We start from the raw sequence: 25,070 nt of genomic DNA on the forward strand, positions 1-25,070 counted from the left end.
CATCTATACACAAACAATATACTTTCTGATACATTTTAGTCATACTTACGGAAAGCCCTTTTGAATGTGTGGTTTGATAAAGCATATATTAGTGGATTTACAAAAGAATTGCAGTAGCCGAGCCAGAAGACCACTTTGAAAAATAGTTCTGGTACTTTGCACGCTGGACACGCAGATGCTGTAAGAACAAGTGAAACAAAACAGATTGAATATATTGTTATCATCAAATGTGTTCATTTTATCTGGCAAGTGTTGAACGTGACGTGGTAGGAACGATTTATATGTTTGGCAATGTGACGGGAACATTAAAGCGTCATTCGAGATAAACATTTTGTGGATATAAAATATTGGATTTACGTAGACGACAGTTGTTAACTGAATAAAAATTTAAATCTTCCATTACTGCACTTGTGTGAAACATCAAGAACTTGGCATGCCGAATCTTTTGAACATTATTGTTCAAGCATTATTGTTGTCGCAGAATGGTACCTACGGAAATGTTGACAAAAATGCTGTCCAGGTTTAAATTGATTTCTTTATGTCTTTGACGTTGGAACTTCGAACAACACATTAACCCTAACCGTACCAAACATCCAAAAACCTCAATTCAGAAATCGTAGGCACAAGCAGGTATCCCACGTGATGCTATTGCGTCATCATGCGAACAGTCATATCGACGGAAAGCTTGGCCGGGCAAGCTACACCCCCGTGGCAAGGTAGGCCCGTGCACGGGCGTGGCACCTGAAGGGTCGGGGTTCAAAACCGCACCCGAGAAAAAAGGTTTTCTGTTCTTCTTTTTCTTTCTTTCCTCCTTCTTTCCTTCCCCCTCGCCAAAAAAGCAACTGGAGCGTTAGGGTTAAAGAACATCGTCTCAAAATACATAAGAAACGTCACGTGTATTCTGATTATTTCAAGTATTTGTATATCTTAAGTGTTAATTTTTTTTACCGTTGTTGATGATATTTGAGGCACTACCAGTGATCCACCGAAAGGCCTATTTGAAATTGGTAGCATTAGCTTAAACTCATTAAATATTTATTCGTTTATGTAAGCACAATGCGTGGGTGCCCAAATTATGCTCATATATCAATGTTGACAATTCTCAAGTAATTCTTTCGTCTCATGTTAGCGCCAGACGCATTAAATAGTTTCTTCAACCTTTATCATATTATGTACGGCTGTGGGTGGGTGTATAAAACAAAGCAAGCCGTGTTATTCTATGTGCAACATAGGAAAATAACAAAAGCTCCTCAGCAAACACTTGATGAAAAACGTCAAGAATAAAATGTTTACAACATGTATGAAAAAAATGATTGAAGAGGGTATTGCAATCAACGGCGGTACTCCTAAAGGACATCATCACTTACGGTTTATATGAATAACTTCAAAAGTTTCTTTCCAATACTTTAATCACGACATTGTTCAAATTTGATTGAGTCTTGCATTCAAACATCTTGCATTCTTAAAAGAGATTATATCAACGTGGGAGGAACTAAACTTGGTCAAAGCCTTGAGAGTTTCCAATCGAAATAATTGAACAGTACCCACAAGTAATAGATTGATGTCATTTGAAGGTGTGATTTACCTACGTGGCGGAGTGAGCCAAAGAAGTTTTAAAGAAAGATACTATTGCAGAGTAGTTGTCCTTGAAGCAGAGAATAACTTTTGCCAGACATCGGATTATTTGTGTCTCCATCACCTTATGAAAAAATCATACATACGGTGATGTATCTTTGGATTTCCCCATGCTTATGTGTTTCCGTTTCCTCCCCTCAAGACGTTATACATCCCTAAATCTACACGCAGAACTTCACTCGGGAGGTAAGTTGCTATCTTGGTGCAAATCCGTCAGCATTATTCAAATAATATAGGGTTCTATTGTTAATACAAGGCTTGGCCTTGATATAAAAAAAAAAGATGAATATCTGAGAAATATTGTGAGCTGAAACAATATACCTAAATTCATCCCAGAACTTTTATATGGGCCTACACATTTGTCGTATCGAGCGGGAATGCTGAAAAATTAAACTAGGAAGATGTTGTTCGCTTTTGCTAAATCTGGCTACCATTAAGCCAAGAAGATGTTGGGCACCTTTTTTCAGCCTAGCTACCATTGAGCAAAGAAGAGGGTGGTCGCCTTTTTATCCGTCCTAAAAAAACACGCGTTTACGCCCAAACGACCTAAGCTAATCGTAGATCCATCCTTTGCGCTCATTTTAGTGATACAATTTTTACCCCAGCACCCTACCCTGGGGTAGGACCGGCCATCAAAGATGACCATAGAGGGAGGAGGAGGGTTTTTTTTCGAAAATTGTTTTTGTAATTAGTAACTACTACAACATTCACAATTCACAATAGGTCTATTACGTAACAACAGCACAATTTCACAATTTCATATCAAATTAATCTTTTTTTATCTTTTATATGACTCTTGCAATTTGCCGACAATCACATAGCTTTGACTACATTTGCCGACAATCATATGGTTTTGACGACAACAGTCAATTTTTACCGACAAAATTGTGTAGGGGGTGTCACACTCCCATACCCCCCTCTAGCGTCGCCCCTGCTCATAGTAAACACAGAATTTGTTTCTCATGTTCCATTTAAGCTATATTATCTGCTCGACATGGTAGAGGCTAACACGATCAATTCACAAATTTTTTACCGCAGTATTATACAATACTGTCATTTGAGTGGGTATTAAAGTTGTACTCTCTACGCACATCAACTCAGCTCAGGGCGCCTTCCTTACGAGATGCAAATATACAATTTCATTCATTTTGTTCTATTTTAGAAAGCTTTCAACAGCGTCCCGTGGAGATTCAAACCTATGTGAATTGGACTGTATTAAAGTCTTTTTAATACACATTACATAGCTACTTTTTTTTTCTATTCCATTTGATGAGGTCATATGTGACCGTACAGCACGAATGAGCCGTAAATGTCCTCAATTGTATTCTGAGTTACAGTGTAAAATGGGCATGAAGGTCGTATTCATAGGTACCTCAATTGAGTGCTACGTGTACCTCATTTAATGAGATACACGTAGCACCAAATTGAAATACCTAGGAATATGACCTTCATTCCCATTTTACACTGTAACTCAGAATACAATTGAGGACATTTACGGCTCATTCGTGCTGTACGGTCACATATACCACTGCCTATAATAATGCATCTTGGAGGTATATGAAGTTATTTTTTGCTGTATATTTCGTCCTTTATACTGAATTTCCCCTAATCCTATGAGCCTCTTTCCTGAGTCGATGATTGTTATTTTATGTTGCACAGAATATTTGGCATTCATATTGTCATATTGTCATGACGATGTTTACTATAAACGAACACTTTTTCGGTCGAAGTACAAACGGATCGATAATGGAATATAGGACACATCAGTCTCTGGCCATTAGTGTTTATTGAATGACCCAACTTCTCTTGCAGTTTTTTGTGCTTTTACGGCATGTTAATGGCTTAAAACGGGGAAATCACTTACAGCAAGACTTAATTTCTTTGTCGGTGATGATTCAGGAAGTCGCCATATAAATGATGGTCAATAAGCCACTAGCCCTAAAGTGATTTCACAACTCTTGTTTCTAAAGTGTACGTGGAAGTTATTTTGTGTTGTGTTGTGTGTGGGGTGGGTGTGGGGTGTGGGTGTGGGTGTTAACTATATTTGTAATTATATATAATGATTAGAAAACGCGTGTTAGAGATTTAAAGTACACAATGCCAAACCCACAATGCTTAGGCATTTTTTATCATATGAATTACTCTACAACTGATTTTAAAATGATCATATCAATCATTTTAGTACAATGATAGCGTCATCTGTTGTTATTAAGACACCAGTGATAATAGGTTAAGCATTGCGTGAATGTTAAAGTTATGGTTACGCATAGTTATGGTTAAGGGTAATGTTACGCATAGTTAAGATTACGCATATTTAAGCACTGACGCGCTGGGGCCCAGTGTCAACAAAAACATTAAGGCCGCAAGTCCGACAGGGCTGAGACCAGATACTCCCATAATGAAGACTTGCAACTAACCGAGTTACAATATATAATGACTCCTTAATTTTCACCATTCTTCAGACCCTGGGGCTAATTTACAGTTTAAGCTTGATCGCTATTGTTTTTGGAGCAATTATGATTATTTGTAACTCTGTAGGGCAACCTTGAACAGTAATGTTTTTGAGCGTTTTTGTTTTTTACTTCCCGAAATAGGTATTAATACACTGAACATTTTATTAACTCGCTGAACAGGTATTAAGCCATTTGGGAGAATGACACTACTAGCTACTCATCGCAAAGTACATCGTCTTACGGCATTAACTGCCCGTGCATTTAAATGTTAAAAACAATAAGTCGTGGTAAAAGAAAGTACCAATCTGATGAACAACACCATGAACATGAAACTTGATATTTATGTAAAGGGGATCAATTTAAAGATGCTCATATTAAACATTGTTAAATTATTATTACGTGATTTTATTCATTTGAGGTTATATTCAAATATTTAGCATGCTATACAATGATTATTACGACTACATTGCAACAGCGTCTGGCAATGCGCTGTGACCTTGCACCTTGGCTGTAGTTCTACTGCTCAGTGCCAGAAGTGGGTAAGTGCAATAGCTGCCATGTGTATCTGTCATGTGTAGATGAGTACAATATACTGTGAGTAAATTGCCAAATTTTCCAAGGGCAGCTATGCACTTACCCACTTCTAGCACTAAGCAGTCGAGTTGACCTGTTGTCCAATGAGGAATATTAATGCACGTCATTCGCCCAAACTGTAGTGATTTTATTTGGGGAGATGCCTGATCCACATGAATATTCTCTGATCAGCTCGCAATAGGCGAGACTCATAACATCGTGGATTGATAGAGAGTAGTGGACACAGAGTTTGGTGAACCACTTACGCGGACCGCGCTTTGTGTATTGCTTGAGTGACGCGCTTTTGTGAATTTACGCAGGCGTAAGTGGGGCCTTTATTCACGCGAGCAGTAACAAAAACCGAACATCGCCTAGTATCATCATTTTTTTTGGGGGGGGAGGGGCAGAGGGAGTATGTCACACCCACCTCACCCCTGGCTACGGTTTAAAATAGCCCATACAAAATATGCCTAAAAGTACCAGGCTATCATCATGTGAGACGCAGCTAGCTATACACTGGCGTCAATCTGATTAAATCTAGCAAAATTAATTACAGCTAGATTCAGCTCTTAAAGTATTGAATTCGTAAGGTTAAATTGGGACAATCACCTCTTTTTTGTTGTGGAGAATTCCAAGTTACCCCAATTTTCAACGAGAGCAAATTGAAATATAACTGCTCCTAAACGTATTGCCACACATTTTGAGAGCATCGAAATCGAGCGCCTTATCAATACGCTCTACTAATTTCAACACATTTGTACCCCGAGTATACAGCCATGAGCACACATTGCAAAGAAGATTACTTTTGACTATCATGACCACATGTACCAAATCAATGCCGTGACTTCTTAGTGCAATTTTCAGGTTTGCAGCTGTTTATTGGTTGCTGTCGCTATTCAAATGATTGATAACATAGGATATACTACTTTGTTATAGCGTTTGTCGTCGTATAGATGGATGCACAATATGTCGACCAGCAATTAATATTGATAACGAAGGATATTACTCGTCCTTTCTTTTGGAAATGCAGCCTTGACAGCAATGATATTAGCGCTATGTGAATCAACTATGATAAGGAATGAACGTAATATACTCGAATATAATTCGAATTAAATCCTATTTTGCTCATGATCTGCAGTTTACATTGTATATAAAAAACTGACTGATCCCAACTATTCAATTTTGTGAACACATTGCCAAACTTCTAAAACTGGAAAGTTCTAAACCATTCTATTAATAGCTCATTCTGTCACATTCACCATATTATAGCCACAGTCATTTTCCGTACATGATGCAATACAATGAACATTCTTGAAAAATCTGGGAATTTCCAAAATCTATAAATAGACATGATGTAATGTTATATTCTGATCAATGGGGATTTCCGTCTTTCATAAAAATATATTTGGGAGAAGGGTCTACTTCTGATCATCATTCCTAGAGAAGAAAACATGAGTGGAAAAAGATATGTTAAAAAATTCTCTAGTCAGAACGTTTCAGAAAAAGTATAGTTTAGCCTATCTGAGTTCTTGAGTTATAAGCAGAAAGGTCAAAATTGGGGGTGGTCAGTTTCATGGCCACACAGGGGTAAAAAACTGAAAGTGCTACTATTTCAATGAAAATGGTCTCAAATTGTTCGTCATGTAAAATTAACTCAAATAAGGAATAGTTCTCATCATCTATGATGCTTCGTTACCTAGGAAACATCATAAAATAGATCATGGTCAATGGGGTTGACCTTTATTGGTGGATTTTAGCAATAAAAGAACATCGTTAGCTAACTTCAATGGTTTTGTTTAATACATCCTCAAATTAGAAATTTTGCTATGGAATCATACACATGGTGCAATGCCGTCGTGATGTAATACACGTTGTTTCATTGGTTGCTGCTGTCCGAACACTGGATTTGTGTCCAATCACTATGTTGAGCTGTTGGCCAATCATTATGCTCGTTATTTATAACCCTGGCAATGTGTAGTATCTAACCCATATCGAATACATTTCGATTTGCGAGTGATGTAAATCAAATTTCATGATATAAAACCTGAGCAATGAACACTGCAGTGAATTTACAAAACATATACTCTAAACATCACATTTAAAAATTCGATAAAAAGTTCAGATAAAGAAGGAGCTAGAAGGCTCTAATCATTTCCGAGGACCGCGTAGTTCTCCTTCCTTTCTAATGAAGCCTCTTATCACAATCTGTGCTCTGATGCAGTCTCATGTTTGCTGGGCTCTAGTACTATGCCTCACTGGTTAGCCAGTTCGGCAAAATTATCCCCGAAATTATCATCACATATTTTTCATATAAAACATGTCAAACTAATAAAAACAACGACAGGGCCGAGAAAATGTGAAGGTCAGTTGATATGCTCTAAAACTGTTCGTACGGACAACAACCTTCAACATTGACGAAAATGTTAATGTAATACTATCCTTTATTAGGTTGCTTTCGGTCTTATCATTTGCAAATTATATTAGTACCCATACTCCTTTCACAAATACCACAAATCAGTAGTTTTTGATTTTGATTTTTTAAATATTCTGCGAATCATTGTAAATGTATTTTAATTACAAAATTGTGAAATCTAAGAATTAAAAAACCCTGCTGTAGTAGCTGTCGGGACTATTTAATGTATCAAAGTAAACACTAACGTGACAATTTTTGTCACCGCGTAAAAGCTTTGACAAGCGATAACCTTTACTTATAGTTCCAAAGGGAATTGCTGAGACAACAGCTTATTTTGTAAGGTTTCAAAAGGAGATGTCTAGAAATAATAAAATACGTTATACGATACTTAATGCTTAATTAAAGATTAATATGGGTTAATAAAATACAGCACACCATCGAGGTTATTTTAACCTTCTTTTTATGTGCCACAAGCAGAGGTTATTGAAAGAAAACGTGACCACGATGACAGTACCATTAACCCTCGGCAGCGGATACGTCAAAAATAAAATATCTTTGTGGTGTAAATAACCTCATCTATAATACCCTTAAGTCAACAAGAACGATTTGTTTTGTTTAGGCTTTGTCCGTGACATATTTTGGGCACTAAACACAACTTAAATATCAAACGTGTTTGGTGTCGCCTCAAATGCCGCGGTTTTAATCCTAATAATTTTATATATAAATTATATAACGAATAATAAAGATGTCATGCTATGGTAAAACTTGAACCATATTTTTTTCTTACCCAATAACCTATTTACGAGACAGATTGATGAATGGTTCTTATGTTGCAAAAAAAACTCCCAACCTTCATTTTATTCTCAATTCCTTGCATTGAAAAAGCTCCGGGTCTATAGGCTTGTTATTTCGTGTAGTCACGAACTCATGAAACTCTTTTGCTCTTCACTTCATATTGACATTCTTACATTACCAGAGTGACACGCAGCATAATTGCATTTTTAGAATTCTTGTGCTCAAATAAAATGCATTTTATATAATATTGAGGTACCTTTAAGTTAACAGATGCGAACGCACACAAAACAACGCAATAGGCCCACCTGTCACCATAGCCGGTTTAGTTCAATGATTTAGATAGCATTTTATTTCAATGTAGAGTTTAAGAATTGATAAATGAAACTCTTCTCTTTTTGGACATCTTTTTCCACGTTCTTTCTGTTTATTCTGTTGGGAGTAGGGCTTCCTAAACGACCAACCGTAAGCAGCTTTAAGTGTTTACTCTTTATGAGTTCGAGTTTGCAACTCTAAATTGCAACTCTAACTCCAACTTGTAACTCTAACTCTAAATCGAACTCTAAAATATTACTCTAACTCCAACTCCAACTCCAACTCCACTCCAACTCTAACTCTAACTCGACTAAAATGCATTTACTCAGAAGCTTTATGCTGATACAGCTTGACGGAGATGCGTAGAACTCTAAAAGACAGTTGTTGAGATCCTAAACCTTTAAGGCATAAAATGACGGCAATTTTCTATTTAGATAGCCTTGACCGGCAGACAAATGACAATAATTCGACTCTTAATAACCTATCAGTGTCACGAATAAGTATAGGTTTAAGACGAATACACCCCTCCATAATTGGAAAATTTGCTCTAATCACCTCCAGGCTTTGAATCCAGGTAAAACACGAACTTCACACACTTCCAATTAAGTGTTTGTGGATGGCGGTTCAATTACTAGTCGTAATTAAAATTTACACCATATGAACGCGAAAAAAACTCGTCTCATATAAGTGACCATCACACCGATATTTTTCGCAATAATTAAGCGCCTTGAAGCTTTATATTGCTTAGCAGATGTTTTTGATTATAGAAATATTAATCGAAGAAGTAGTCGGGGGGGGGGGAGGGATCTGGTTGAAGGTGCACCTTTTCAGCGATCCCCGTAAACAATTTTCAAAGACCCTCAGGGGAAGTAGTAGGATGAGAAGAAGAAGGAGACGAAGAAAATGAAGACGAAGAGGTGAATGAGAATACAAATAAGGATGATGATGAGAAGAAAAACAAGAGCAGAGAAAGAAGACGAAGAAAACAGGACGAAAGACCATGGATATTGAATGATAGAAAAGAGGAGACGAGGGAGAAGAGAAGAAGGGCTTAAGGCTTAAATTCCTGCCCGGAGTTCCTCATAATAAATTTAATTGTCGTATTAAATTAGACGATAATGGTTGATTGATGACCTTATTTTTATGTAAGTTTGCTTCGGCTAATGACATCAACTATAGTTAGCAGCATACGTGTTGATGCACCATTCTATGTGTTTATCTTGTCAAACCTGACAAGGCAAACACAAACACGCCTTTAATTGGATTATTTTGATTTTAATGAAACATGCCATTTATGGTTTATATAAAAGCTCGCCAGATTTATACTGACATATTTGATCCCAAAGGTATACCTAAATTAGATGAACACACTATAACTGTGTTGTTACAATATGGCTATGGTTCGACCATTGTGAAATCCAACATTTTTTCTTCAATCACTGCGCCGTCTTTTTTTAAAGACATTTCTTGTTTGCAATAAGTTGTAAATGAGTAACAGTTACAATGTTTAATGAGTGATGGAAACATTAGAGAGCTTGCGATTTTGAAACGTACGTATCTATTCAAATATCACTCTCATGTGAAGGGATTTTGAATAGATTCCACGTACGAAATCGCAACCTCTCTAATTATTACTTTATTTTTTCTTCATCAGGATTTTAGGGGGGGGGGAGGGTCTGACCCCATGAAAACATTTAGGGGGTCTTGACCCCCGTGTCCACCGCTTCCGCCGCCTATTGCTTGCTGCCTTGGCCTTGGATCAATCTATGGTGGGTTGTGCAGAAATGAAATTACCGGAAGTGAATTTTCGTGTTACAAAAGCGTCCATTTCTTCGAACCTAAGAGTCGCACCAAAATAATTTTGCACGTATAGGTGGGAAAAATTGTCTCAAACATAAATATCATAATGGAAAGGTTTAATATGACTGTGTCCGTATTTTGCTCGATTTGAAAGAAAAAAAATTTAAGACGGGACAAAGTATACGTTTTGTTCTACTAGTCTGAAATTTTTAAGTCTGTAGCTTACTTTTAAGATACTAAAAACGATTATTTCTGGGAAAAAATGATAATACATTTTGGTTAACTTCGCTAAGTGAACGATTTTACGGGCTCAATTGAATGGTCTCCAGATCCACGCTTTATTGAATTGGGAGGTCAGTCACTGGCAGCGTTCTGCCTGTATTGAGATGTTTATGGAAGCAATCATCTGATGTGGGTCATCTTCTCCTGAAGGTATTTTAGTTTTAATCTTAGAGACAAGTTTTTCTTCCTGAGGCAGTGTTGCTGGAAGGCTAGCAAGAACCTTGCAGAATTACTAAATACAAATTAAATTAAATACCAAACTTATCTGAAAGTCACGTTTCAATAACGTATATATAATACACACGAGGTCCATATATGAATGTAGTACTGTCTTTGCAATACGTCCTCGTACAGTCCAAACTTGTATATGTATTATTTACATAAAATCCAAACGTCCAGTTTAAAAGAGGAAATGGAATGACATTTGATAGGCAAAGACAAAACAATGTCGCTAATAACAAATAAATCAATGCCAGAAGTGAGTAAGTACAATAGCTGCCCTGTGAACATTTGGCAAGTTACACACAGTATATTGTACTCATCTGCACAATGCAGCTATTACACAGTGAATTATGCCCTCCTTTTGTGTATACTATATACAGAAAGGTCTAATTATGGGTCGGTATATGTAACTGGACACCACGAATCAGCCGTAAAGTCGGCCCGGTCAATTTTGTTTTATCTGTTCCTTCAACAAAATTGTAATTTTTTTCGGTTCTACATGGGTATCTTTTTCCACATTTCTGGTAATAAATATCAAACAGTCATAATTGGCGGTAATTTCAAGTCAACGAGGTTCAGGAATGTCCTCTCATTCTTAATTGTTGGTTAAACATACCTAGACAAAATACAATGCTTTGTTATCCACCACTTGAAGAGGATTTAGCCAAAGCAAACAAAGACAAGAACTATTTAAAGGATTCTATAGAAATAGGTAGAAGCTTATTATCCTCTTCAGCAATAGGATTATTGATTGGTTAAAACAGTGTTCGATAAGATACTTGTCGCACCGAATGGCGATACCTATGAATACGACCTTCACGCATATTTTACAGTGTAACTCAGAATACAATTTGCCGAGTTTACGGCTCATTCGTAGTGTCCACTCACATAATAGTCTAACCATTGCATGTACATGATTCTATAGTCTGCAGGACTCTTGAATTTAGCATATAACATTTTATACAGCCAATCTGTGATACAGCATAAATTTACACGCACCGTTGGAAAAACGTGATGTGCACAAGACGTAGATCTCAATACTGACCTTGAAATTCAAAAGACATACAGCAAAACAAGTGTTACATATGGATTATTGACAGATTATTTATGGATTTGTGAAAGCGCTATAAAGCTCTATAAAAAGCAGCAGATATTTAATGGCCTTAAAACAAGAGTCTTGCAATGTGTCGCTATGGCATCAAGTAGATGCCAGAACCATGAGAAATTCAAATATCATACTCATAGAACAAAGTATTTAACATAAGGTAACTTTTAAATACGTCTTTTTATGTTTTCCTTTGTTTTTGTATTGATAAGAAAATGTTGCCCGTAGCAATATTTTGGGTATAAAAAGCAAACCACCTTGACCTAATGCAATCCCGATGGTATTGTAACAGTCTAAGGGGAAATCAATAAAAGATTGCTACTGCTTACAGTAGTAATTTATTTAGCAGTTGAACCGTAAAATAAACCAAGTTACTGGTCGTGATGTTTGTTTTGTTGTTGTTTTTATGAATACAATTCAGAGATTGTATGTGGATGACACTTGCCAATCAATCTCGTTTGTATAAAATATAGACCAACCACAGATGTGGACCAACGGACAAGCAAAGGAATAAGTGTTCATTTAGTTTGTAACAGGCATTCAAGATAACTGAAGAAATTGAGTTTAACTTGAAATTCACCTGGACAAAGGATAAAAGAACAAAGAACGTACCGCTATGTGTCAGTTGTACTCGGGAGCTAAACCTGGCTCAGTTCGAAGGTTTATTGTTGATTGTGGTCTTGTTAAACAGTTAAAGTAAGTCTCCGGCAATCACAACATTATTCCTTATATGTAAGAAAGGTAATTATCAAGCACGAATCACGTGGTTTTATTTAAAACAAACTCATACTGACCATAAAAACGAATAAAAACATCCGTCTCTCAACACGCGATATTCAAAATTCCCGGGCTCCGAGATTGTCGGGTGCAATGACGTCCCGGTAATACAATGAAGGCTGACGACAATTGAGCACAACTAACTATTACGTCATTGCACCTATACAATTTCACAGCGGAAATTTTGAATATCGCGTGTTAGGAGCCGACTGTTTTTATTCGTTTTTATGGTTAATATGGGTTTGTTTTAAATAAAACCACGTGATTCGTGCTTGATAATTATTTTTCTATCATATAAGGCATAATGATAGGATTGCTGGAGACCCCCTTTAAATGGTTTGTAGAATGATTGGGCCACTGCATGCAGTGGTCAGCAACAATCTGTCATGAATAGGCTACACTTCCATTTTCCTCTTTAAACTAAATCTATGAAGATTGGTGAGATTAAAATGACCAAGGATTTAAACGATAATGACAATTTTCCCACACATTTGAAAGCTGTCTCAGCTGCGAAGATATAACGATATCAGTGGTTGAATAGATTATTGAAACGGTATGGTATAAATATGTAACTCTGTTTCCACGGAAAGGGGAATTGTTGATTTATTTTGTACACACTATAACTCCAGGGTTAAACTTGCATGATGACATTTTTGTCACATATCACTCCACTAATATAGAAGAAACATGATAATAACGGGGAGTAAAGTGCAACACCCACAAGGTCCATATGAACAAGTTGATAAAAACGTGTAATAAACAGCGCATCAGCTACATTATAAATAGCGTGAAAAAAAGAAACGTAATACGCGTAAAGCATTTAAAAATCAATGAAACGAATAGGGAGGAATTTCATGACATGGAAAAAAATCAAAAAAGAACAAAACATGAAATATGAGTCTACCTCAGATTTGAACTCTTCAAGTTTTGATTAAGTTGTTTCTTACAGAAAAGAGGACTTATCATAGCTTTAGAGAAGCGAAGAAAAAGTGCGGGAATATATATCCCACAATCACTTTTTAAATACAAATAAACCCGCCTTTCTCAGAATTAAACCTCCCACAAAAACAAAACAAAACAAACAAACCACTCCCTACAACAACGTTGATGTCATTCATAAACTTATTCACGCTATAATAATAATAATAATAATAATAATAATAATAATAATAATAATAATAATAATAATAATAATAATAATAATAATAATAATAATAATAATAATAATAATAATAGCAAAAGTTAAATGTTGTCCATGCAGGAGTATTATTTCACCTACTATTATTTCACCGTAATACAAGCCTAACCTAAAGACAACAAGAAAATTAGCTGAAGCTATTCGAAACCGTGAATCATTTGGCACTTTCTCTCACTTTGGGGTTCTAATATGAACTCTGAGTTAATCAATAAAACGATAAGTTGGAGGCGTTCCTTTGCGCCAGGGTGCCAACGTCACGTTTTCACGCTCCATGATCGGCAAATACCCTCGTAGACTGCACGAAACTTCGCCCCACGCGTTTTGCATCGTGGTTTTTATTAGAAACATGAATTCCTTTTTTAATGATTTTAGCTGATTGCAGCTCGTGTGCTTAACGAACAACACAGATCATTAAAAATAAAGGACATTAGTATATGCTTTAAAATGAAACATACTGCTGATTTATTACCATGAATATGGGATAAATGGAAAGTCTGTGTAATGAGCTTCTCTCTTTATGTACCTCTCTCAACAAACAGTCTTATAAGAAGTCTACATTGCATATGGTTGGGGGCACAAAGTACTTTTTGCAGTAATTGATAGATCTGGATTCAGGCAGGTTGTATCACACAACTTGTTTACGTTCTTAAAGTGCAACAACGTATAAGTGTTTTTGAGGGTTACATTGCTTGACAAGTTGTGCAGATATCTATAAACCATGATAGTCTCGCTTCATTTTTACCCCATATACCGGACAATCTAATCAAAAATTATGTGTAAATGGAACACTGCCTTTAAGCCTGTGATGATCTCAATATATTTAACGATTTTGGCAAGTTGAGTCCTGCCTTGAAACCAAAATCCAAAGTTTTCAATTATTACCTTTCCAAACATTCTATTGTCAGCTCGTAATCGGCGGGAATTATTAGGCTTTTATCACTACGTCAAAAAGCAGACCCATGTTGAGAGTGATATAGTTGATCTGTTTGATCTATATTTTGGGTGTTAAAGAAAGTACAGGACTTCAATTAATAATTTGTAATACTTCTGGCGAGATGTCACAAGACAATTCTCCAAATAAAATAAACTGGCCTCAAAAAGAAACTTTTCACAAGGTCATATCTTAAAATCCTCTCCATAAAAATGAACAGAAATTTCACACAGGATTACTTCAATACTCTACTCTAAACACTAGTCAGTAACCAAACAGTTGTCCAACTGACACAACAGCAAAATGCACTGACATGTAACACCTTCCTGGACCACATTCATAGCCCAACAGATTTCTTTTGCTGGGTTCCAAGATTTACTGATGAATGGTCGTAATGTTGCAAACAAATAAAGAACTCAACCTTCCTTTTGTTCTCAATTCCCTGCACTAAAAAGCTCCTGGTTTGAACTTGTTATTCACGTAAATCTTGTGCACTATACTTCACTTGACAACATTCTTCTATTACTAGAGTGACAACCTACATTATTGTGCTAAAAAGCATTTTTATATAATATGGAGGTACCTAAAATAGATGCACCAGCACGCAAGAAACAAAAGGGAACAAAGGGAATACCGTAAGATAATACCTGTCACTAACTCACCATCTAACGGTTTAGTGAAATAGTTTTATTTCAATATAGAATTTAGAGAATTGATAAATGACTTTTCCATTTCACATTTTTCTATTTTCTTTTTTTCGTTGTCTATTGGGAGTAGGGCTAATAATAAACGGCCAATCATGAGCAGCTATGCTGATACAGCTTGACGAAGATGCGTGAAACGCTAAAAGACAGTTCTTGAGATCTTAAACCTTGAGGCACAAAATGACGGCAATTTTCTATTTAGTTAGCCTTGACCGGCAGACAAATGACAATAATTCGACTCTTAATAACCTATCAGTGTCACGTTAAGTATAGGTTTAAGTAGAATACACCCCTCCATAATTGGAAAATTTGTTCTGATCGCCTTCTGGCTTTGAATCCAAGATAGAACACGAACGTCATACTTCAAATGAGTGTTTTTTGGATGACGGTTCAATTACCAGTCGTAATTAATATTTACACCATTTACACGAATAAAAACGCGTCTCATAAGTGACCATCACGCCAATATTTATCGCAATAACGTATCACCTTGAAGCTAAATTGCTTTGCAGATATTTTTGATTATAAAGAATAAAGAATAGTCATCGAAGAAGTAGTAGTAGGAGGAGAAAAAGAAGACGAAGAAAATGAAGAAGAAGAGGTGAAGGATAATACTAAAACAGATGAGGATATGGAAGAGAAGATGAAGAAGAAGAGAAGAGAGATAGAGAACGAGAGAAGACGAAGAAGATGGAACGAAAGACGATGAATAAGATGACAGAAAAAGAAAAGATGAGAGAGAATAGAAGAAGAAGAAATTGGGCTTAATACCCCAATTCCTGATAACTAACTTAATCGCCGTATCAAATAAGACGATAATATTGACGACGTTATTTTTAAATAAAATTACTTCGGCTAATGACATCAACTATAGTTAGCAGCATACGTGTTGATGCACCATTCTATGTGTTTATCTTGTCAAACTTGACAAGGCAAACACAAACACGCATGTAATTGGATTATTTTGATTTTAATGATACATGCCATTTCTGGTTTATAAAGCTCGTCAGATTTGTGCTGACATATTTTATCCCAAAGGTGTGCCTAAATTAGGTTGACACAATGTTGTGTTACAATATGGTTAATGGATCGAATTTTCTTGTAATCGGTTGTAAGTGAGTAATAATTAATTGATGATATTTTACGATGTCATGATATGCATCAATACAGATTACAAATTTCTATTAGAGGCAGTTTATCGAATGATGGAAACATTGTTTTAGTTTCAGAAAATGTCATTAAAATAAATCATCATCATGATCACCGAAACCATCACTACTACCATTTCATCATCGATCAATCATGCTATATCATTGCTACAATAAATCCAGGTAACGAAAAGTTAACTTGGCTATCAGAATTATCTCCATTATCGCGTGAACTTCTTTTGTCAATATAATATAGAAGTATTTTGTTGAATGGGTATTAAATTCAATTTGTTACTAAGGTCAAACATATCAAAAACACATTGCTTATCACCACAATAAACAGCACACAAAAGATACACGTGAATCAAGTTGCCACATTAAAAGAGAAAGTAGATATTAAAGTTTGCTTCTTCTTCTGAATACTTCCCAACATCCCCATGCGGGACAAGATGAGAAAGGTATGATATGGGACAATAAGTTTATTGACTGTAAACTTGAGCTGTTTATCTTCTAATATGTTTCTTGTTATCCTAAAGGTATTAATAGTTTTGATCTTTAGAGACAAGATTTTCTTCCTGTCTTCCTGCTACAGCTTTGATGGAAGGCTAGCAACAATCTTGCAGAATTACTAAATATAAATTAAATTCCAAACGTATGTTAAAGTCAAGTTTCAATATCGTCTATATGATACATACGATGTCCATGAATGTAGTACTGGTCATGCAATATATGTCTTCATAGTGTCCAGAATTATTAACAAGACCATAAAATGCAAAAGTCCAGTTTGTAAGATGGAATAATGGAATGATATTTGATAAATACATTAATACAGTACAAAGTAATAACAATTCTTTTTTAATCAGTTACTACAAGTGGTAATTCATTGTGGGATAGTTTATTTTGAATGTTGAACTAAAATGAACCACAATAACTTCCCTATGAACTATTTCGAATAGGTGAACATAAATGATTTAGGGTCACCTTTGTTTCAAACTTCACAGTGGCTGTGAGAAGTATGAAACGATATACATGAGTCATATTGTATAGGATAGTTTCTAATGAATCTAAGCATTGTACGCCAAGCTCATGCTTTTCGGTTATATGTGTCGGTTTTATTTGGTTTGTTTGCTAATAGACGTTTTGACGATAAGACTAAAACAATATGCATGAAGTGAATCAAAGTTTTTTAATTTGCCGCTTGTGTACACCATACATCGACCCGTCTGAATTATACTGTTGCATGTATAATGATTCTACCTCTTTGAAGTACTGTTGAATGTGGCATGTGCTATTTATTCAGATACATTTACACGCACCGATGGAAAAACAAAAGACATACAGAAATACAAGTGTTACATATGGATTATTGACAGATTCTCATTAAGTTGTTATTTAACCACTTCATTCTTCGTATGGATTTGTCAAAACGTGATAAGGAGCAGCATATATTGACCTTAAAATGAGGAGTCTTGTAATGTGTCGTAGCATCATGTAGATGTCTGAGCCATGAGAAATGCAAATATTATGCCCCAAGAAAAAGTTTTCTACACAAGGTAATTTACGTAAATATATACTGTTTTTTAATTTCCTTCTTTTTTTGTATTGGGAAGAAAATATTGCCCATTGCAATATTCTGGGCATAAGAAGCAAACAACCTTGACAATCCCGATAAAATTGTAACAATATATGAGGAAATCGATAAAAAGATTGTTTCTGCTTACATTAGTAATTCATTTAGCAGGTGAACCGAATAAAATAAACCAAGTTATTGATCATGATGTTTGTTTTGTTGTTGTTAGTGTTAATGCAGAGAATGTATATAAGTGGATGACATTTGTCAATCAATCTCGTTTGTTAAATAGACCAGCGTACAAGCTAGCATATGAATAAGTTCACATTTTAGTCACATCAGTCAAGATAGCTCTATCTATTAATGCCAGTATTTTGCCATGTTAATGTATATTATTTTAATATTATTTTATATTTCGCTTTATTTGCCTGCTAACGACCCATTTCAAATCAACTTGGGTTGACACAGGCAATTTATTTTGCTTTTGTTTTGTGCCATAATAATTGTGCATGTATATTGTTTTAAATCATTTCTTGTATATAATTATGTTTGATATTGTTTTTGAACGCACCGCTGGTTAGGCGTGTGCCACTGTTACAAAAGTGTATGTTCCAATAAATAAATAAATAAATAAATATAAAGCGATAGAGTCTATCGCTTGAAGTTACGAGTTCAAGTCCTATTGTTCTTTTGCTCTCAAAATTAAAGAACTTACTCCAATTGTCCGTTGTAACGCGTACAAAATTTGGGAGCCTGGCTGAAACGATGGTGTGGGCTGCAGTGGGCAGTAACAATATGTCACGAATAGGCTACACTTGCATTTTCATCTTTAAAGTAAATCAATGTTGAAGATTGCTGAATTTAAATGACCGATGATTTAAACAATAATGACAGTTTCTCCACACCGGTGAAAGATGTTGCCAATGATATTTATAAAGATACTGTGGTTGAATGAGAACCTTGGAGTATGAACACAGTATGGTAATATATGTAAATCTGTTTCCACGGAGAAGGACATTATCGATTTATTCAATACAACTCCAGGGTAAAACTTGCATGATGACATTTTTGTCAAATATCACTCCACTAATTTAGCAGAAACATGATAATATAACAGGGAATAAAACTATATTGTAAAGTGCAATACCCACAAGGTCCATATGAAAAGTTGATAAAAAGTGTAATAAAACATATCAGCTACATGGATAGCGTGAATGAAGAAATGTAATACACGAAAAGCATTTAAAAATCAATGACAAGAATAAGAAGGAATTTTATGACGTGAAAAAAACCCAGGATGTTTTAAGTGGTTCTTCAACTTTTGATTAAGCCGATTCCTACGGAAGCACGAGAAGAGACAGACTTGTAGAGAAGCGGAAGCGAAGAAAACTGAGGGAATATATCCCACAAACACTTTTCAAATTAAACATAAGAAACAAACAAACCCGCCCTACCTTAAATATTAAACAGGTACCACCAACAACCACACAAGCAAGCAACCAAGCAAGTAAACAATTATTTGTGTCACTTGTCACCTTGGAAAAGACTTTATAGATGTGTCTCTTCTGTTTATTTCACGCGTGGTTACCATTATCAAAATGTTGCTTTAATGCGTCACCTTGACATTGTTGCCATTCGAAAAAATAAATATTTACAACAAAAACATGTGGAATTAAAACGTTGGCGAGTGACAAGTCCATTTGAAATTCAACAAATTGCAAGGTCATGGATTATGAACCAATGCTACAAACCTGGAACATATCACCACGGCAAACCAACATTCGAGAAAAAGATTTTTAAGAAGAGTGATGAAAAATGTTCTGATATCGATATTTTTGTATTTTTAGATATGTACAATTATTACTTATCACAGAATAAAGATTTTAAGACAAGGCGGATAAGTAAATCAATAATTGACTACTGACTTTTATTCATTTCCATTCAGTGCTGGGTAATTGAAGATATGCATTGCTTTGTTTCTCAGAGCTGAATTGACAGTAATATGTAAAGAACTATATGGCAAAATGTACCCCTATCTTTCGTATAGTAGTTGGTATGAACGCAATTTGGTGTCATTTCAAAACGTTTTCATTCTGTGCTTGATTTGGTGTTTTTCATTGTTTTTGCGATACATCTGACTGTGTCCCCTCTGCGGATATTTTGCACACATTTTGTGTGCACCCTTTTCTCTCCGTTCACGTCAATGTTATACGGTATTCCTTTTGGTTAGCTGGTATCTATAGCGCTTTATAAATTTATAATATCCATTCCACAAAACAACAAAAGGGGTAATTGAGTGAGAGGGAGTTCAGTAAAACAAAAAGAGAGTCATTTGGGTGAGAGGGGGATGAAAAATGGGTCCACAACAATACTTTTGTAATACAAGCACAATCTAAGACAACAACAGAATTAGCTAAAGTTATTCAAAACCGCGAATTGTTAGTCATTCACTTCTTTCACTTTAGGGCTTTGATATCAACTCTGAATAAATCAATAAAATGGTGAGAGATGTTGGGCATTGGCGCCAACGCTACGTTTTCCACGCACAATGATCGGCAAATACCCACGTAGACTTCACCGAATTTGTTTACACTTTATTCCTTATGGTTTCCAACTTATGGCTCAACTTAAAAGTTGGGAGCAGAGATCACTTTTAACGATTTTAGCTGATTGCAGCTCGTGCGGTAAAAGAATTGCATAGATTTTTAAAAACAAATGGTATTAAAAACAATGGACATAGAAAACAAAAGACCATAGTGCAATGATTTAAACCGAAACACACTTCTGCTTTATTACCCAAGAGGGAATTGGAACTAATAAGGTATTGCCTCTCTTTCTGTGTCTCTCTCAACGCAGAGTCTTTTTGGAAGTCTACACTTCATATGGTTCGAGGCACAGAGTACTTTTTGTAGTTATTGATAGATCTATCCAGATTCAGGCTAATTGTATCACACAACTTGTTTACATTTTAAAAGTGCAACAACGTGGAAGAGTTTTTCAGGGTTACATTGCTTGTTGTGGAGATATAACATGATAGTCACGATCCCTTTCACCCCCATACCTGACAATTTAGTCCCAATCAAAAAATATTAACAAATTTAAGTAGTGAGCACATAGCCATATAAGCCTGTGGTAATCTCAATTGTTTAAAGATTTTGGCTAGTTTGAGTACTGTCCTGAAACGAAGACCCAGTTATCAATTCCTACTCCCTTTCCAAACGTACTATTTCTTCTTACTTTAATGTATATAGCTCTTACAGGCAACTTTCGATTAATGAGCACCATGGCCGGGCACCGTGGCACTACGAACTTACACACTATACCGCTGTATCTAAATACTCGACAGCTTTGTAAGGTCAAACTTTTCACTGTGAGGTTACCACGCTTGCGCGGAAGCTGTTTTGTGTGACCTTTATGCTAATTCAGTGACCCGTGTTCACTCACGCTGCACTGCACTTCCTGCCGTGAATCAAATCATCCTCCAGACACGCTCCATAAGATATGCTAATGCATGGAGTACAAAGAATTACTTTGATCAATACCAGTTAAACAGGTGATTGGTATTGTACTCCATGCATTTGCATGTCTTCTGGAGCGTGTCTGGAGGATGATTTGGCTGAGTAAAAATAAAAACATGTTTCTCGTCCGGGTTTTAAAAAAAGGAGGAAGAAGGGCTTGAGGCCCTCTTTATTTTATTGTTCTGGTAGGTACGCCCCACTAGTGATCACAGAACCATCCAGAAGTGTTTCTTGCATATTAGCAAGGCTATAGAAAACATTTCAACTTCCTAAACATCTTTCTTCAAAAGTTTTGTCTGAATTTAAAAAAATAAAAATAAATTTGAAGCGGCCTCAAAAAAGGAAGCGGGAGGGGACGAGAAACATGTTTTATTTTGATCTTTATGATCTTCCGTGCAAGCACCCTATACACGTAGAAACGGGAAAATCCGAAATATTGCTTAAATTTGGTCCAACTTTGGCGTAAATGTAACACGAAACTCAAAAATGTAACACGTTAAAACTTGCACAGTGTTATACTGTGTAGTTTTCCGATGATGAAAAAAATCAAAGATTTCATCGGAAAAGTCCACGAAATTGTGAATTTTGCGATGAAATTTATACCCCAAAATGTTCCAGAATTGTCAACTTGCCTAAAAATTCTGATGATCACAAAGATGTGCACTGCAAACTGTCATTATTTTCCTTATTTCTTCACCGATTTTCAAGGTTTAAAAACTTGGTGTAGATTGCCATTTTGTCTAAATGCGAGTAGAAAGTTGTCAAATTCAAAACATCATTCAACCCTCAAAGACCTTTCTAAAATCCCCGTGCCGAACACACGAAGATTAAAAGTTCGGCTGGTCATTCGGCAAACATCGGCAGGGTCTCGCTGAGTCGAATGTGATTGGTCCAGCGGCTGGAGCATGCGCGAGTAATTTAACAAGCATTTGGATACAGTAATATTTGTAGTGCGTGGTTAAAGTACTTGCTGCTTGTAAACAACATGGCCCATATATGCTCGGCGCCGACCCTTTTCTTTTGTATAATTGCCATATCTTTAATAAAATGCGGGTTTCTTGCTTACATATTATGATACAATGGAAGTTGCACAAACGGGGCCAAAATGGTATTCCATCTCCGAACTGGACATGAAGATCTACGTAACGAATGGGATATGATCATATATACCGGAAATGTGAATGTGTTTATTTCGAAAAGAGTAGGGTTTAACAATGACACTGCAGTTTATTGTTTGAATAATCACATCTACGACATACGCCAAGTTCCTCGATGCATGCGACTTGATTTTGATAGGAACTGTTCTGTAAAAAAGTATGACCATGGTATGACCGGAGTGGTCCTGTTTAATGCATAATCGAAATCTACATGTTGAATATGCTTACTTGCCCCTAATGGATTAACAGTACTCTAGCAATACAAACACTTCTATTTGGCTTTAATTATGGTCATCTGGAAAAATAGTTTCTTGATAGATTAAGTAGTTAAAAATACTCGGATGAAATGAGGCACGGACAGACGCTCTCATGCCTATTCGCTAAACACTTGCGCCGTCCCAGAGGATGATAAGGAGATGACAGTCCGCGGAAAGCTTGATCTCTGTCAAATATAGCATGATAAGCACAAAAAAAAAAATCAAACAATACTTTGCTGCCCGAAACCAAACCTTATGTGTGTACGATATCGGCAATCATAGCTATCGTACAATCTTAGTTAATAAAAACCCAGGGGTGGGTGTATTTGTTGATGGTAAATACATTCTGAGTATTGAGTTGACATATTTAATACTCGTAAAATATTTAGCCTCTCTATTATCTATAGCTGTATCTTTTACTTTTAAAGATACAGGATAGGATCAAGGATTTAATCATTTGGTCTATATCCTGAGGAGCCTTAGGGCGAAACAGACTGTAGTGAATCAACATGGAGTAAATTTACACATTTTCTTCTTTTTATGTATAATCTCCGTAAGGATTGAGCACTCTACGTGACAAAAGAAGAATGTATCTTTACTTTTATCAATTAATCATATATTTATTAATCGTTAATTACAAAGTTCACTTTTCCAGGCAATTTAACCGTTAAAACTCTTCAAGTGGTTTTGGAGCAATTTGCGCGTACCATGTATGTTGTATTATGGCGGACTGATTATATTCAATCAGCGCCAACAAGTGGATTGTGTATTCTGTAAATTGTATGAAGGTTGTACGAAGATGTTTATTTTCATTTGTCACATTTAGCCTCTATTACAGCGAGGTCAAAAAGATTCGCATAGAAGCAGGCTTAGATTGGCAATTTGTAACAATCTCACGTAATCTATTGCGCAAAATTTTGAAGTACTTTGACATCACTTCTACTCTTCCTGTCCCCGTGGTCCCAAAGGTTATTACAGATTTATCTCGTCACGATGATATTGACAGACCAAAAAGATAAGACTTTCTATAGAGCTTCGTCCCTTGTGTGGTGAAATTAAAAACGGAAAAATTGCACTTTTGACGTTGTTGTCCTGAAACTTGATAGTATGTGTAAAACTGGACGTCAGTGTGACACGCAAACAATCGTGGCGTCATGGCACCATCAATTATAAAACATACATTATAGAAGCAATATCAACCGGGATATATTTTTACCATTTATCTTTTTTTTAAATGTCGAGCATATCTAGGCATTAACAGCTGAAATCTAGGAGATAACGCTGCCGTAGATAGCTGGTCTGGGCAATTATTACAGGACAGTCAAGTGTAGCCAACAATCGGGCTTGTTACCCTGATCGGAACCAACTGTAACGAGGTCTTTTTTGTCGTGTGCCATTTGCCCCGCCATTACCAGATGAGCCACGGGGAGAGCGGATAAGATTTGTTTGGTCCTGCGGGGAGTTGAACCCGGGACCTCTGGCACCAAAGGCAAAGACCTTAACCAGTGTGCCACGCTGATCCTTTATTTTTTATCCACCACCCACCCAAAAATCCCATATTTGTCCCTCGAAGACCTCTTTTTCCTCACAACGAAGAAAAAAATTTAGGGCATTTAAAAAAAAAAAAAAAAAAATTGGACATTTGATGCTAGTTCCTTTCAACAATGCAACATTATATTTTTTTAAATTGAAAATTTGACACGGGCGTGAAATAGGAAACTGAAAAAGGAAATCCATTTCTATTGGCCTTATATTACTTGCTGCTGGTGTATGTCCCTGGAAAATCTTAGTGCCTCTAGGCTGGAAAGTTCTTAGAAATGTCAAGTTGCAAATAATTACCTATGTTTATTGAAGATGTAGAGCAGATAATCATTTTCGGGCACATTGTTTTTCTTTGATTGGTTTTCACACGTTTGAATCACGTTGACGCACAAATTGATCATGGTATGTCCTTGAGTACTCATTTTTAATTAACTTCTTTATTTAGTCTGCGACAAAAGTTCAAATGTAAACCACAAGTCATCATTACCGTATTAAGGCAACGTCAAATCTACTGATATACCACGGTTTAATTTTAACGTAATATTGTTAATAATATATATAGAAAGTATAGAAATAATAATCGTAAAAATAATTATAACAATAACGGTGACACCTTTTGTAAAACTGCCGAAAATACGGTAAGATGATGATGATAATGTTGACGATAATGATGGCGAC

General features: G+C 36.0%; 1 protein-coding gene across 3 annotated transcripts in view; it reads right to left on the reverse strand.

Moving 5' to 3' along the window:
- Positions 1-25,070, reverse strand: part of LOC140148814 (alpha-2A adrenergic receptor-like) — a 186,135-nt gene that overhangs the window by 10,059 nt on the left and 151,006 nt on the right. For all 3 annotated transcript variants that reach the window (XM_072170886.1, XM_072170885.1, XM_072170887.1), the window contains exon 3: positions 50-178. In XM_072170886.1, the coding sequence (XP_072026987.1) occupies positions 50-178 (129 nt within the window). The remainder of the gene's footprint in view (positions 1-49; positions 179-25,070) is intronic.

This window comes from Amphiura filiformis, chromosome 3, assembly GCF_039555335.1.
Source record: "Amphiura filiformis chromosome 3, Afil_fr2py, whole genome shotgun sequence".
In the NCBI taxonomy this organism is placed as follows: domain Eukaryota; kingdom Metazoa; phylum Echinodermata; class Ophiuroidea; order Amphilepidida; family Amphiuridae; genus Amphiura; species Amphiura filiformis.